Consider the following 17,730-nt stretch of genomic DNA (forward strand, 5'->3'; position numbering starts at 1 on the left):
GCTGCACGGCGCCAAACACGCATACGACCATCATTGGCACCAAGGCAGAAGTGACTCTCATCGCTGAAGACGACACGTCTCCATTCGTCCCTCCATTCACGCCTGTCGCGACACCCCTGGAGGCGGGCTGCACAATGTTGGGGCGTGAGCGGAAGACGGCCTAACGGTGTGCGGGACCGTAGCCCAGCTTCATGGAGACGGTTGCGAATGGTCCTCGCCAATACCCCAGGAGCAACAGTGTCCCTAATTTGCTGGGAAGTGGCGGTGCGGTCCCCTACGGCACTGCGTAGGATCCTACGGTCTTGGCGTGCATCCGTGCCTTGCTGCGGTCAGGTCCCAGGTCGACGGGCACGTGCACCTTCCGCCGACCACTGGCGACATTGATGTACTGTGGAGACCTCACGCCCCACGTGTTGAGCAATTCGGCGGTACATCCACCCGGCCTCCTGCATGTCCACTATACGCCCTCGCTCAAAGTCTGTCAACTGCACATACGGTTCACGTCCACGCTGTCGCGGCATGCTACCAGTGTTAAAGACTGCGATGGAGCTCCTTATGCCACGGCAAACTGGCTGACACTGACGGCGGTGGTGCACAAATACTGCGCAGCTAGCGCCATTCGACGGCCAACACCGCCGTTCTTGGTGTCCGCTGTGCCGTGCGTGTGATCATTGCTTGTACAGCCCTCTCGCAGTGTCCGAAGCAAGTGTGGTGGGTCTGACACACCGGTGTCAATGTGTTCTTTTTTCCATTTCCAGGAGTGTATTTTTGGTTTACATTACTGTTCAGTCTGAATCGTGCCTCGTCCGACCAAATAACCATCTCTGCAAACTGTTCCTGCTCGTGAAACACGCCCTCAAACCACTCGATGTACTACATGCTGCAATGTGGCTCATTCTCATTCATAGAGTGCAGTTATCTTGGAATGTATATTTTTCACATCGAGTCTTCAGAATTCGTCTTACACTGGATTGGCTCATCCCACTTGCACATGCACCCTGTTTCATGGATATTTTTAGGTGACGTAGTAAAATGTTGCAATGCAGCAGTGCTAGAAGCTGGACTGGTTGAGGTTTTTGGTTGGTCACACCTTCCCTTAAGCACATGCTGAACAGTACTATTGGCTTCTGATTTATCCTGACTACTGTGTTGTTGAACATGTTGGTGGCTGAGTTGCATAATCATCATGCAATTGTCCTTGCAACGCCTCCATGTTTTTGTACTTCTCGTACCACTTCAATATGGCCTTGGGTTGCTCAGATAATCATCTTAGTTCATTCATTGCTGCACTCTCATCTGCTGGCAAACACACACAGAGATCTGTAGTGTGTCCGATGGACTAAGGTACTGTGCAAAATTGCAAGGTTTTTGATACTCTGGAGCTATCCTTAGATGGAACATTGAACACGATTGTGGAGTGTTAAAATGTTTTCATACCCAAGAATTTCATGGTGTGCAGAGTTAACAGTAGTGAACAAGTAAGGTACGTGCCACGTTGTCGACACATGCTGTCGAACATTAAACAGTGTGATGCCTGATAGCTTTTTGCATCACAGGATGAACTCTGCAAACAACATACTGTAATCAGTCTTTGTGTAAGGACACTTGATTAATTTTAACTTGATGCAGATAATCAAAACTTGATTCTAATTGTTCAGATCTGCTGAAACACTTTGTCTGGGAGGAAATATATTATTTTTAAAATTCTATGTCGACCAGGTTTTAACATTGATTTGTTCTTTGAGGATGTCTTACACTTGTCTTCCTTCTTTAGTAATAAAGGTTTAAGCAACTGTTACATGAGTGTCCCTTTTTGAAAGCCCCTAAAATTGTTTATGAGCCATAATCATCTGTTGTTTCCATTTTGTTTGAAGACAGCTTTAGAAAACAGTTGTAGAATTCCTGTTCATATGAATCTGTTCACTGTAGGCCTTAAAATAAATTTAAGAACAGAAAATTGTGCATCTCCACACGTGTAAGCTCAAATTTGTGAAATACATAATTTTCCTCCTTTACATTTGTATCTGGATAATTTGGAGGCCTTGTGTGAATAGTACTGATGGTTGTTTTATGTTCATGTGCATTAAGTGTTGACTCTAAGAAAATTTGTGATCTGGGCCAACATGCATGATCTAGCTTGTGCAAAATGAACCAGATGCAGTTGGTTCAAAACAGTCTTAACATGTGCAATTGGCTGACAAAATTCTAGTATTTGTAATTTGCTCGGGAAAGCTTAATTTGAGAACATGAAGGATATTGATATTTACTGATCCTGTAAAATCCGATATTAGCAATCCTGTCTGTAAAGAATTCCCACTTTTAATGGGTATATTTGTTCCAGTGAAATTGCCAGAATTATTTTACGAGAGTGTGGTTTAATGGGCCTTGCTTTAAGAAAGTCAGTCAATTGTTTGCAAACTGAAATGGTGATTTCCAGACATGTTTGAAAGTTTCCTCTACTCTTAATTTCTGATAGTTACATCAAATTGCTGATAAAGTAGTCAGTAATTCATAATCAGTTGTTATTGCCAATAGGTTGTTTTTAGTTCATATTTTTGGACACAGATTTTCACATGTAGGTTACCTGATCTGACACAACCAAAAATAATTGTAGAGTGAACAAGTTGATTTGATTGTACATTGTGGAAGTTAGGTTATGGGCAGCGAAAGAAAGAAAGAAAGAAAGAAAGAAAGAAAGATAACAGATTTTTTTAGACAGTTGGAATGCTAAACTTGCTCACAAAGTAAAGGATACGATTTGGCTCTTCCTCCTTTGTGTGGTATGTACTCAGGGTGTATACAATCCGGGTAAAACCCGGGAATATTTTAGAATTCTGGGAATTTTTCACGGTTTTCAGTTAAATTTTTGTAATTTTGACTGGTAAGAACCGATACTCTTAACAAAGAATATTACTGTATCCCGCTACTGCAGAATAATACTTCAGCAATAAAACATGAACGAGTGAAAAAACGAAAATAAAACTTAAACTGCAAAGTAAATGCACCATATACAGCAACAAAACAAAAGTGCTCATGCAAGTGTCTGCCAACAGCAAAACTTGTCAAAGGCTTTAGGAAGAATATGCAATGATTCATAACAACAAATTGCCTCTGATGAGTGTGAGTCACAACTTTTTACATTAGATTCGTTTTAGCAGTTACAAGTGGAATCATGCGCATTTGCAGTTGAGTAGTACCTTCTCCCACTTCAGGCTGCAGAAACGTGGCTGTTGGCTGTGTAAGCAGCAGGTTCGAATGTCTTGTTTCTTTTATGACCTAATGTAAGATCTTTTAATGTTTTAACGTATGAACACACGGCTCCCTACGACATCATTGCTGCGCAAGTGCGGTGACGCCTGTCATCTGGCGCTCTCTGGCAACTGCAGAAACGCACCTAACAGGTCGCGGGGAAATATTCAGAATGGTGGTTTGAAAAGTGTTACTATTAAAGAAAATTTCCTTTTACGCAAGTTGAACTACGTAAGAGAATGTACGTTGAATTTCTTAAATCAAAGAAGGTTGACTCTCTTTTAAAAATCGTCTTTGATGACGAGCCATTTAGATAAATTTTGAGCCCAGAACAGACATTTATGTCGTTATTAAAAATTTTAATGGCACATTTGTGTGACATATCTTAAATTGTAATACGCGCATAAAAGACCAACATTATATGTGAAAGCTTAGCTTCTCTTCCAGCGTATTAATCTTATAGACCAATATTATAAGTGACAGCTTCACTTTTCTTGTAGCAACACTGTGTATATTAATTTAAGACATTAACTTTTCTGTTTGTGTGTTCTCACTACTTATGTGATGTTGCTGTTGACCGACTTCATCACGTGTCATAAGCTCTCAATACCTCGAATCATAGGTTGGTGAAAATCACGTGACATGAGCTATGACTGGCTTACAAAAGCGGATCGCAAACTCGATTTCAATGCTTCGGAAAGTAACGTGCGCTGTTTGGTGGAATTAGAATTTATACTTTCTTAATACAAAAATATGCAGTGTACATGTTACTGCATATCAAAGATCTTTCCGAAACGTTTTCCCCCCTGTGTTTCGTTTTCTAAAGTGCCGGAAATTCTACGCCTGATTATAAAACCGTAACCATTCTAAGGATGGATGGGTTAAACAGATTCGATAGGAAATTTACTGTCAGGTAACAGGGAAAAAGTAAGTTTTCACCCAGGAGAAAATGTATTTTTAACCGGGAAATCCGGGAGATATCGGGGAATTTTTTCTTTGTCCGCGTATACGCCCTGGTACTGAAAAATTAAGGGGACATTCCTGAATGCTGAAACTAGTATCTCTGAGGCATTTTAAATGGAAAAAGTTTCAGCTTCGTTCTTTAAAGTTTAATTGCCCATTCACTTCTAAATCCTTAAGTTACCTGAATTGAGGGTGTTGAGACTGCATTTAGTAATGGCCCCTTCCCAAGTTACTCTCATTTGTGGCTTTCTGTGCATGGTTCGTTACTGTAACAATGGGAGGCAGAAAAGAGTTGCAGTTGTTTCATTAATTTTTTGTGCAGAGGAAGTGAGGTTCATTTTTGTTCACTACACAATCATCAGTCATGTCAGACCCCCAGAAAATTTATGATGTTAATACATTGTAGATGGCTGCTTTCTGACGTCATTATGTTAAGATGACAGGCGACAAGGATACTGAAAACTGTGCAGTTGCCCGAGGGAGCAGCCGATAGATGAAATTTGCAGTTCTCCCTTATAATAGTACAGTTGAAGCTTAGATAAGATTTTACATCGATTGGCTCTGGAGCTAAACTGAGACGGTAGGTGCCATACAGAATTGCAGACCGCCCTCTTCCTAATAAAATGATATTATGAAATGAGAAATGGATACATTCCTGTAGGTGAAAATTTATTGACAAAGGTTTCAAAAATTTCCTGAGATTGGGATAGAAGATTAAAGTGCATAGTGGCTGAGAAGACTGCTTGGAAAAAGAAAGATTTTACTTCTCCCACCAAAATTTATATAGAGAAAGTAAGGCATTAGACACGAAAAGAATTTAATGTTAAAATTTTGACACAGTTGATGACAAAACTATTATGAGCCTAGAAACATTTTTGATGCTGGTGGGACTGGGGTCTTCTTTACTTCCTTTCCAGAACAGGATGCCAAGGAGAATAATTTTTTATTATTAGTGGCATCACTAGTAACACACTAAAATCGACGTATTGCGGGATATAAAAAATGCTACTGTGGACCTAAAATTTTGTTAGCAGTACCTCGCTGTCTGCTGAAATAAGAAGTTTGTTAGTTGAAATGTGGAGATGGATTCAGTAAGAAGAGATAATTGTTATTGTTGACATATCTTCTACACATGAAAAGGTGGTGATATGTCAGAAACGTATGTTTCTTCTTTCTAAATGAACACACCACCTACAGCCTGTAGACTTGGGTATAATTCGGCCTGTGAACTCTAAATACAGATCAGGTTTTGCATGGAGTTCATTATCTTTGGGAAAGGACAGTGAAAATATTCTACAAATGATGCATGTGGAATGTTGTAACCCAGTGTGTGTTGAATTCATTTAAAAATTCTGGCTGTGGGTCAGTATCAGTTACTGAAGAATAGGAGTATTATTTCCCTGTTCGGCATTTAAGTGCTTTGCTGGGATGACAACCTGAGTTCTGCATACATTGGATAGGTGAGACTTGGATGAAAGGGGTGGGGGTGGAGGATTCTGCTGGACAAAGTTTAATTGTGGATGCTATTTCCTTATTCAGTGCGGATGAGTTTGTTTTAGCCTCAGCTGTACTAAGTTTCATTGTGGTGCTATAAACTACTTTTCCTTATTCAGTGCAGATTAGTTGGTTGTAGCCAATATCAAACTGTTGGTGTGATAACACTTCTCAGTACAATATGCTGGCAGAAAATGTCAAAGCACAAATCCCAAAAAAAGGGATTATTTTTTTCTGTGTAACTGTAGTTACCTATGGTGTTACTCAAATGACACAAGTTCCAAATATAAATTTGTTATTCATTCTGTATGCTTTATTTAAATTGACACCCATTTGTGGTTTTACACGAGACTACAAATTAATGCTTATTGTGTTCATGGACAGAGAGTGGCAATATGTTGCTGGGGTTAAGTTGTGTGCATTTGTGATACAGCCTGAAAATCTCCAGATTTCTGATTACAGATCACTTTGTTAGCAAATGACCTGAAACCCTATTGGAGGAAAAAATGTCTGTAGACATTGTTCTTTTACTGTATTTTGGTGATTGCGAAATATGTACTTCAGAATAACTTTTTTTTTACAGGAGCAGCATCAGCACTGTCTAATGTTGTTGGTCCAGCATCTTTGGGTAACTATTTTTCTTAACTTTACCGGAAGAAACTAAATTTAGCAAGACATGCAAATCTTAGATGTGTACCAGTATAATAACGTGGAATGAAATTTGCCTGTAATGTCAACGTTTTTTTCCCTTGGAAATATGTAAAAAGTGAATTTCATTGGTTTTATTACTTTGTTGAAGTATGATACATGCCTAGGATTTGCTGTTGAACTTGGTGAAAGTTAAAATTCTACCAGGTGTTACCAAGAAGACACGTTCAGTATTTGGAACACATCTGTGTGTGTGTGTGTGTGTGTGTGTGTGTGTGTGTGGGGGGGGGGGGGGGGGGGGTGCGCAAGTGAGTTGCATGTGGGTAATTTGGGAAGAGGCCTCTTTGGCCAAAAGCTTAGTTACGGAAGAAACTTACAGGTTTCATATTTACATTGATCTCTGTTCATAAACCTAACTTTCTGATTCTAAGTGTTTTGGTATCTTCAAATTTTGTACAGTATAGTTTATGGTGAAATAATTACCAGGTTTTTGTCATTTGCTCATTACCAAGACAATTTTCTCTTTATGTTCTTCTGGAAAGGATTAATTTGTTCTTCTCAAAAGTTCTTCGAATTTTCAATCTTGTTATTTTTGCTGTTGTGTATAAAGTTTATGACAATTTTGTTATTGTTGGACTTCTCACTTACCTTGCCCATTTCCAAAAATATTGGTCATTTATTAGATTCTAAAGATTCTCGTTTAGGTCCTCTAACCCATTAAAATGTAAATATGTTGAATCATTGATTTAAGTGATTACCATGGAATGTGTAAGAGGTCTGCAGCCCCCACAAAAAGATAAATGTAGTTTCACCTCACACAGCTTGAGGTACGCTACATATAAGTAGTCAAGCACCAGAGAGATACAGCTGTTAGTGGAATGCAGGCAGTGTGCAGTGCAGAAGTTGCTGAGAGCACTAGTCTGCAGGACGTGGTGTAATGGCAGAAGGTCGCCCGCAGTACATATTGTCGACTGTGTGTCCTTGACTCTGTTAAGCAGTTTACCAGTTGTAAGAAAAGTTTATTTTGAAGTGTCATACCGTGACTATATGTTATACATCAACCGTGTGGGTCACCTACTTTCGGAATGCAGTGAGGATTGTGGGGTGTTGTGCTGATTAATGCCATAGTGTAGAGATAGTGTGACCTCTGATAAGTGTAAATCATCATTAAGTTCTAAGGAGAAGGGATTAACAGCCTCACATTTGTGTAAAATTCAAAAATATAACATTTAATTACAGCAGAACGCCGTAGTGATTATTATGCAGTAGGACTCTCTTGATGTGTTAATTCATTATTCAGCAGCACCTCGCACAGCAGTATTAGCTTTTCAGCCCCTTATCTTTGGGACACATCAATCTCTTTTATTCGGGTCTCAGTGATTAATAATGCCCAGATCAGTCGGGAGTGTGTTAAATATCGTTTTGTTGGGAATGTCATTTTTGAAACATCTCATCCTACAGGCATATCTATAACATTGTTGCAGAACAAAGATCTCAGTTTCCGTTCTGCTCTGTTCTTCCATATGCCCTAATTTTAATTAAATTTTGTCTTCTCTTCCTTTTTTATTCTCGTTTTCTGCTCTTTTGGTGTAAATCATCAGATTTGTTTTTAGTTAACTTGTCTATCTCCACTAACTTGTCTTCGGATCCAAGAGTTTTGCAATTCTCTCAAGTTCATGCAGCAAGGTACTTTAGTAGTAGTAGCAGTAGCAGCAGCAGCTAGAAGTGCCCCATGGTTGATTCACTGCTGTATTGCCCTTGATACATCACTGGCAGTATCTACTTCGATGTGAAATCAGTGCCCCCATGAAATCACGTGTTTCAATAAAGTTTCTTACAACCCTGTCCATGATACATATCTGTGCCTGGTTTGGGGAGTGATGTAAATATTCTGAAACCTTGGTGGAGGTACTCTCACAGGAGTCTGTCCTGGTTGGAGTGTGTGTAATTGGAGCCTGTAATCAACTTAGCAAGTTCATGTTGCGCATCATCCCAGTATTGTTGATAAAAACATTTTCTTAGACACAGTATGTTAAGTCTGAAAGGGTTGTAGGTATTGCTTCATAACACCACACGCAATGTAGTGTGTTCAGCAGCCAATCCATAATTTTCCCACTCAGACACTTCAGGTTCTTTACCTTGTGGCTGCTAAAAGGTGCATGTTTATGGGCTCACAGGTTGGACACATGCATCTGCCTTTGCTGTACCCTTTGTCAGTATGGTGCATGTGACTCTTCCTGTTATTAATTTCCATAGAAAAATATTTTGTTAGTTTTTGTATTTGGGGATTAGCTAACTTGTACTCCTTGAAATTTATAGTTTAAACGGTCATAAAGTTAGCTACTTTATGAAGTCGGGTCATTTGTTACTGTGTTTAGATGGTGGAACATAAAAACTAATACATAAATGTAATTTGTTGTAGTTTGAAGTTCATTGTTGTGTCAAAAGGAAAATCTGTTAACAAAAATAGTAAATTATTAGACAGAATTGTTGAGTAGATTGCACACAGAATGATGTCAGGCAGATGTGCAGTTGGCTGAGCAAGTGTGGGTGAGAGTGGTAGTGGAGGGGTGGGTGGGTGGGTGGGTTGTGCAATGGCGTCAATGCGCTATAGGGGAAATGATTTGTGCTGGAGAGGAAGTGCAGTTCTAAATGTAACCATCTAAAAAGATCCACAATCACTCCTTTGGTTGTTATCAAAAAAGAATTCCGCTGAAAATAAAACAAAAGCAGAGTTTCATTTTCGCTTGACTTGTTAATGTTTTGCAACTTTCAGAGAAACAACACAAGTGATAAATTTCCTTTTGTTGCTGTGTTAAAATTTGCTTCTTTTGCCAAAACACTTGTTTACATAATGTCACCTTACTGACATGTGCAGACATAATAGGCAACAATCCTGAAATAATGATTATTTAGTTTACTACATGAGGAACTGAGGACAAGTAAGGTCAGTAGCTTACTTAAATGCATATTCTAAATGCAAAAATAGATGTGTAATGTTTTCAGTTCCATTGTTCCCAAACCTGCAGCAATTCTCGTTTTACCAGATATCAAAGGCCCTAAAAAAGTACATAGTTTCTTCAAAAATGTCTACTAGTTTTATGGTCAATAACGAAGTTCTGTGTGTTAACAGTATGGCAAAATACTACTCTCTTCGCGTGCTGTTATTTACCGAAATCGCATTTCAGTATATCAAACTGTTAATGGTAAGTGAGGAATGTTGTGGACATATCATTCTAGCCTTACTGCTGGTGCGTGTGATAAAAGCAGTGACATATGATGTAAAATGCACTAATGCAAAGTCATTGAAATCCATATATTTTTTGTTTCTTTTTGAAATTTGCATAGTGTCATAATTAACACAATACTATGATTATTAATGAAGTGGACACTTCACTGTGAGGCTACTAGGAACACATAAGCAAATTTTTTTACCAAATTGTTTTGGGACAAATGTTTCAGAAAGATTGCAGGGCGTGCACCTCGATTCTGTCACAACAGTACATCACCGACTGGTGGAAAGCGGAAAAACAATAGCGGCCTCCTCCTCCGAACAAACGAATGAACTCACCCAGTGCTTAGTATAAAAAGTTGTTACTGTGCACCAGCCACCATATCCTGCATGGACTTGCTGCCTGGAGGCAGAATGTTTAATATTGCCAATAGATGTACATCAGTGAATGCACTTCTATTTCTGTGCATTTATATTAAACATTCTGTTTATGTCCACCAACGTAGCTGAATGGACAGCATGCTGGCTTGCCATGCTGGGGCCGAGGTGCAATTACGTCTGGGTTGGATATTTTCTCCACTCAAGGAATGGGTGTTTGTGTCGTCTTCATCATTATTTCATCCTCATTGATGCGTAAATCACCGAAGTGGCATCACCTTAAGACTTGCACTAGGCAATCAGGTCTACCCACTGGGAGGCCCTTGCCACGCCCCGCTTCATTTCATTCTGCGTCTTGACAGCGAGTACTGGCTAACAAATGTCGCATAAATAATTATTGTCAGGGCAGCATGTCGTGTACAATACAATAAAGATATTTACGCATGTGCAAATAAATGGGAATCGTGTACTGCACAGAGCAACAGTTTTTTCATTCGACTTATGTATATTAATTTTTTTAATGTGTTCTGTGCTTAATGGGAGTTTCTTTCTTTTACAGGTTTGAGTAACAATGCAGCTTTGCCTGCCAGTTTAACTGGTGTGGGTGGCTTAGGAGCTGCTGCAGCAGGTGGCCTTATGGGAGCCGGAGGTGGTGATATTGGCTTAGGAGGAGGAATTGGGGCAGGTGGTGCCTTTGGGGGAAGCAATTTAGGTGCAGGATTAGGTGCTGGGGGAGCAGGACTAGGTGTTGGTTTGGGTGGAGGAGGAGGATCATTTGGAGGTAATATTGGCACTGGAGGTGGCAGTTCATTTATGGGTGGCGGTGCTGGAGGCGCCTTCGGTGGTGGAGCAGCAGGCTTAGTGGGTAATAGTGCGTTCGGAGGCGGTGGGCGTGATTTTGATTCTCTTAACTCTAGTCTTGGGGGTGGTGGAGGAGGAGGTGGTTATGGCTCTGGTTTAGGGGAAAGAGATTTTAGAGGGGCAGCGGATGGTGGATTTGCCAATGGACCATCAAGAGGAATTGGAATGGGAGGTGCAGCAGTTCCAGGCCATAGAGGTTCAGATACTATCCTGATCAAAAATGTGAGTTGACTCCTGTTCATTTTATGTGTAATGGAATCCAGAATAATTTTTTGTATTAAAATCAAATCACATCGTCAGCTTGGTGGCATCTGTAACATGATTCCACTTTCGACTCATTATTGATTACATAATATTGCATATGTGATGTATTTGTCTGGTACTGAATTGCATGATCGATTGCATGAGATATGCTTGGCTGTAAATGAGCAGTAACTTAATTAAGAAATTTATAGCCAATGTGAAATGTGTTGTACTAATTCCCACTCCTACCTGAATTGTCTTCATTGGACTGACCAAAGTTTTGACTATTGTTCTCATAAAAATTAAAGTACAAAAACAGTACCCATTAAGATGTACTATCACTTAATTGTTGAGTAGTTACAGTGATGTTGCATTATATTCTTGTATTTGTTAATAACAGGCTTTATGAAAAAGTTCCATATTATTTCATTTTCATTTGTCTTTTTCCGCCTTTGTTACTAAGTTGTTAATGGTCTCTCTTTTCAGCTTCCTCCCTCTGCAACATGGCAGATGCTTCGGGATAAATATGGGGAGATCGGAGATGTCAAATTTGCAGAGATTAGGGGTAAAGAGATTGGCTTAGTGCGTTTCAGCTCTGAATTGGAGGCCGAGCGTGCAGTCCGTATCCTTTATTAACCAATATGACTTACTCGCTGTGGAAATAATTTCTTATAAATGTTGTGAATGTAATGATTTTGTTGCATGATAATATTAGGCATGCAGTTCGTTAGTTAACAGCAAGGAAAGATGTTACCTTTTCTGTGGTTACTTCAGTACTTAAATATTCTGGTCTCGTGTTACACAGAGGGGTAGTTCATTGCCTTTTTAATGTTTAGTTCATGAGTGGTGTGGGAAGAAAGAAAACATTAAAGTGAAGGTGCCTTTTGCTGTCATATGGTTGAAATTTAAATTAATCTTGCCCCTACATTTTTACCATACTAATACAAATTTTCAATTGTAAAGAGGTTCATATTGTACCTTCGTACATTTTAGTGTAATAGGGTTAATTTCTCTTGTAGTTCATCTACATAAAAATATCCCAAGTAAAGATACGTAAAGTACCAACAGTTTGATTTCTTGATGAAAGAGAACTGAGAGGCTTGCACAAAAACTTGATTTCAGACTAGTTACACTTTAAAAATTTGTCTGAGGGCAGAGCAAAATGGTGAATGACAACAGTTGTGAACTGTTTTTCTTGATGTAAGTCAAAACTGACTTGAAAGTATGAATGGGTTGGGCCAAAAATTCAAGTGCTAGAGAAAAGAAACACATATAGAATGTCATCATACAGTTAAGCTTTTTCAACTAGAGTGAGCTAGTAAGGTTGAAAGAGTACAGGCTTGCCAGAGTGTCAGTATGAGCGAGAACAGGTTCGTCCACTTCGCATAGGCCAGGGATGCACAGACCTCGTGCTGTATTAATTTTTTTAGCTCATCATCTTTCTTCCACACCTAAAAGGGAGAGTTTCTCTTCTTGAGCGAGAGCCCATGAAAGTTCTTGTAGAGTCAGTCGTGTAACAGGACAACCATATAGACATCTGCCAAACATGTCCCATATATGAACAGTGGTGTTTATGTAGGGACTCGAACACGGGCCATTCTGTAACTTAATTCCAGGCTTCAGAAGACACTCCTGCTGAAGTCCACCACTTAGGGCGGTGGTGCCCGTAACGCCACATTGCAGAGATAGCCAGATACTTATCTTCATGTGGGGTTCCAGTGGATTGACAGACTTTTTCAACTCCCCTTTCGTACTGCCTTGTCTCCCTGTAGTATGTTAATGTCTGTATGGTACATGGATGGACACTGCATTGCATATACTTGGGTTGAATTAAACCTCCACAAATGACAAATGCTGTCTGTGTACCTCACTAGAACACACACTGGTACTCTCATCCTCCTGATTAGGATTAGTTACCTGATACTGTAATGCATAACAGATGACCTCAGCAGTTTGGTACCATAGGAACTTGCCACAAACTTCCAAAACAGCTAATAAATGGCTAATGATTTTAACTCTTCTGCATCGAACTGGAAGATTTTAAAAGATGTATTAAGACCATAGGTACCCTTCTATCAAAATAGTAAACATACACGTGTTCTCTTAATTCCACTACTTTTCATATCTAGTGTGTGACTATAATAAATGGACAGTGTTGAGTGCTGCAGTGTGGGCTGTATCACAGGATGCTGAAACATCATAGGTATGTTCATTAATTGGTGTGCTTGCAGTGTATGCTGAAAAAAGCTACACTTTCTGCCACAGGGTTAAAATATGGTGCTGTAAGCAGTCAGAATGTTGTGTGGATGTAGGAAAAATGGGATGACGACGAAACACATGATACTGGTGTTTCTAGCATATTGGTTAGGATATGATCAGAAGTTAAATCTGTTCAGTGTGGTCTCCTGTGTCAGTAATATGCAGCATACGTAACATGACATGGTCGACAGTTGCTCGCATCATATCAAGTGTAAGGGGATCGATACGTCATCAAAAGCAACCTTTCAGATTAGAACAACCCTAATACATCTCTGATGCAACGCAATCTTTCAGATATCCCCAGAGTCAAGTCACACGGATCTGGAAGCCACACCCCTTGAAATTACCTAGAGCTGATGCAGTTTTTACCAAAGGTTTCCAGAGCTAATCTTTCACATGGCAAGTGACGTGTTGCCCCATCTTGTGCAAAAATATACAGAGGGAGAAAAGGAAAGTTGCTACTAACCATATAGCGGAGATGCTGAGCTACGATAGGCACAATCAAAAGATTCACACAAACATAGCTTTCGGCCATTAAGCCCTTCGTCAGCAGTAGACACACCCGCATATGCGCTTCTGCAGTCTCTGGATGGGGTTAAGGAGGAGGCTGGGGAGGGGAGGGATAGTATGGTGGGAGTGGCGGACAGTGAAGTGCTGCAGTTTAGATGGAGGGTAGGAGAGAAGGTGCGGAGGGGGGAGGGGGTAAGTAGCGGAAAGGAGGGAAATAAAAAGTAAACAAAATTAAGACTGGGTGTGGTGGTGAAATGACGGCTGTGTCGTGCTGGAATGGGAACAGGGAGGGTGCTGGATGGGTGAGGACGGTGACTGACGAAGGTTAAGGCCAGGAGGGTTACGGGAATGTAGGATTTATTGCAGGGAAAGTTCTCACCTTGACAGTTCAGAAAAGTTGGTGTTGGTGGTAAGGATTTATATGGCACAGGCTGTGAAGCAGTCATTAGGATCGGGGTATCATGTTTGGCAGCGTGTTCAGCTACAGGGTGGTCCACTTGTTTTTTGGCCACAGCTTGTTGGTTATCACACCTACATAGAATGCAGCATAGCAGTTGCAGCTTAGCTTGTAGATCACATGACTGGTTTCACAGGTAGCCCTGCCTTTGGTGTGATATGTGATGTTTGTGACTGGACTGGAGTAGGTGGTGGTAGGATGATGTATGGGACAGGTCTTGCATCTAGGCCTATTACAGGGATACGAGCCATAAGGTAAGGGATTGGGAACAGGGGTTGTGTAAGGATGGACGAGTATATTGTGTAGATGCAGTGGATGGCAGAATACCACGGTAGGAGGGGTGGGTAGTACATTCCTCATTTCAGGGCACGATGAGAGGTAATTGAAACCCTGGTGGAGAATGTAATTCAGTTGCTGCAGTCCCGGATGGTGCTGAGTTAAGAGGGGAATTCTCCTATTTGGCTGGACTGTGAGACTTCGGGAGGTGGTAGGAGACTGGAAAGGTAAGGCACGGGAGATTTGTTTTCTACAAGGATGGGAGGATAATTACGGTCAATGAAGGCTTCAGTGAGACCCTCGGTATGTTTAGAGAGGGACTGCTCGTCACTTCAGAGGTGACGACCATGGGTGGTTAGGTTCTATGGAAGGGACTTCAGACAGCTGCTATCCATTTCATACCAAGAAGCCAAGTGTGTGTGTGTGTGTGTGTGTGTGTGTGTGTGTGTGTGTGTGTGTGTGTGTGTGTGTGTGTGTGTGTGTGTGTGTGTAAGGCCTTAATGGCCGAAAGCTATGTTTGTGTGAATATTGTTATTGTGCCTATTGCGGTTCAGCATCTGTTACATGGTGAGCAGCAACTTCCTTCTCTCGTATTGTTACATTCCATCCTGGATTTTCCATTGTTTGAAAATATACAGTGGTGTAGAGTTGTGTAGACACAGTTGCATTCATGGTTCTTACATCAGATGTCACCGTACACTTAAGACCCAAGATGTACCGTCTCGTGGAAAGAAACTGGACTGAAAACTGCACCACAGTCACATAAGCTGAGTGCAGTGGATATTCCTCCGAAAGATATGGTGAAGTTGAAGCCCATATGAGATGGTTCTGTGCATTCATGGCACCATGCAGCCTAAAATGTGCGTTGTCTGTCAAATGAATATTCCCCAGCTGCATCATCCATTTTTGGGCTTGCCAAAAGAACAAAGGGTAAAGTCATAGTGTTGTAGCCTATCTAGGGGCTTCATTTGGTGCACATTCTGAATCTTGTAGGGATACCAGTGTAAGATGCACCAAAAAATGTTTTGAACTGTTGACCATGCAAGAGGGAATTCCCATGACAGAATTTGAGGCACATGTTGCACTGTGAGCTATAGTCATTCACTGTCAGCTAAGCCTCAGCAACTTAACCAACTATTGCCATGGAAATGGGCCACCTTGCTCTCTGGTGCATCACCTAATTCACCTATTTCTTCATATTGCTTCATCATATTCTTTAGCCTGTCGACATGGAATCTCTTCACAGCTGTTCGTGTCACAAGGCATTGCTGTTATTGCTGTCATTCTGATAAAAATACTTCACCAGCATTGCACAGTCTTCCTTGTCAATAGCCATTGCGTGTTGTATGGAAAACTTCAATCCTTTTAACCCTTTACACAGTCACTTAACAAATGAAAGTAACATAATTTGCTTAGTGACAAACAGCATACTGGCATCAAAAAGTAATATTTCACATCCTGGCTGCTTAAACATCTATGTTGTCTCCTGGTGACAGAAAGTGGAACGAACTGTTCCCTTCCCTTCTCCCCATCCCTTCCAGCATGCTCCGTGAGTGCACCAATTAATGATCATGCTTAGAATGTTTGTCCTGCAAAGTGTACACCCTACACTGCAGCACTTGGAATACTGCCAGTTTAATTGTAACTACCCAGTATAATGCAATAGTTGTGATTCTCACTCATTGTTAAATATGGTTCCCAGTTTCAAAAGGAACACTTACTGGAGCTTCTGTAAAAGATAACACGTTTTTCGCATCTAAAAATAATGCGCAAACTCTAGGTAACAACATAAGCCTTTCAAAAATTAAGTATCCTCAGTAGTGGGCCCCGTCTCAACATTGTCACTCAAACTAATATATAAGTGTTACTAAGATATTTTATAAATGATTAGTCTGTTTGCAGTTGTGATGGACACACTTATTTTCAGCTGATAGCAATCTTGTGGTGGCTGGCTGTTGTGGCAGAGTGGTTCTAGGCGCTTCAGTCCGGAACTGCGCTGCTGATACGGTTGCAGATTCAAATCCTACCTTGGGCAGGAATGTGTGTTACCCTCAAGTTATTTAGGTTTAAGTAGTTCTATGTCTATCAGACTGATGAACCAGATGTTTAGTCCCATAGAGCCCCAGAGCCATTTGAACCATTTGAATTTGTCTTGTGGTATGAAATAGTATACTAATTGCCAGTCAGATTTTTTTAAAGTGATTTAAATTGTTTTCCAACTCAATTTTTTCCCATCTCTGTACTTTCTCTCCCCAAGTTTCCTTAACATTTTTACAGATATGACGGATCGCACTCGTTTGGAAGGCCGTACTATTGATGTATCTCTCTTCTATTAGGTAAAGTGGGAAGAGTTAAAAAAGTCGCTTGTCATGTCTCATTTGCACCTAGAAATATAGAATCCATAGTATATGCATTTTCTTATGTGGTCATTGTAATGGTGTGGAAGTCTTGCTCTACACAGTCTTCGGAGTTCTCGTTTTTATTGTGGCTTCTGCAAAGAAGAATTGTGAAGCCGCTTTTGAACTTTTCTGACTTGAAGATTGTCCATTGTAGTTCGTTGACTTCATGTGTCGCTGTTTATAAATGTACTGTGTGTGAAATTCAGTGGAAGAACGTTTGTGTTAGGATTTTGTACTTTTAAAAGTTGTTTCTCACTACATTGATATATACTGACAGTAAACAAAATTCAGTAGGAACATTGTATTTTAGTTGGACAATTGTATTATTGCAGTCAGTCTTAAATAAATGAATGATTTCGTAAAAGTAAAAGGTGTTTTCGATTTTTGCTGAGGTATCTGCACGATGTGTGTCTGGCATGATTGTTGTGGTTGTTGTACAAACTAGATTCTCTTGCCCTCAATTCAAGAAATGTGTTGTATTCTTGTGGTGCGCGTTGAAAATAGTGTCAGTGAATCTCAGGCATTTGTTTGAAACCTGTTTGTTTTAAGTAAGCAGGTATTTGCAGCAGCTGGATGCAGTGTCATATTGTTTTCACTGCCTGTTTCGCTAGTGGATTCATCGCTGACATTGAACAACAGGCTGTTTTCGGTTTAAACCTCATCAGCTTGACAGATGTATTGTTTCCCCTGGGAAGTTGTCTGGTAAGTTCTATAGGCAAAGGATAAATAGAATGGTGGTGATTGCACCTGCTTAATTTTTA

At 40.4% G+C, this 17,730-nt stretch overlaps 1 protein-coding gene across 4 annotated transcripts in view; it reads left to right on the forward strand.

The window, feature by feature from the left end:
* LOC126281367 (myelin expression factor 2) overlaps nt 1-17,339 on the forward strand; it is a 69,855-nt gene extending 52,516 nt beyond the window's left edge. For all 4 annotated transcript variants that reach the window (XM_049980282.1, XM_049980281.1, XM_049980284.1 and 1 more), the window contains 4 exons: nt 6,290-6,334; nt 10,524-11,047; nt 11,555-11,690; nt 16,848-17,339. In XM_049980282.1, coding sequence (XP_049836239.1) covers nt 6,290-6,334; nt 10,524-11,047; nt 11,555-11,690; nt 16,848-16,906 — 764 coding nt within the window. In that variant the 3' untranslated portion in view covers nt 16,907-17,339. The remainder of the gene's footprint in view (nt 1-6,289; nt 6,335-10,523; nt 11,048-11,554; nt 11,691-16,847) is intronic.
* Nucleotides 17,340-17,730: the final 391 nt, after the last annotated feature.

This window comes from Schistocerca gregaria, chromosome 7 (assembly GCF_023897955.1).
Source record: "Schistocerca gregaria isolate iqSchGreg1 chromosome 7, iqSchGreg1.2, whole genome shotgun sequence".
In the NCBI taxonomy this organism is placed as follows: domain Eukaryota; kingdom Metazoa; phylum Arthropoda; class Insecta; order Orthoptera; family Acrididae; genus Schistocerca; species Schistocerca gregaria.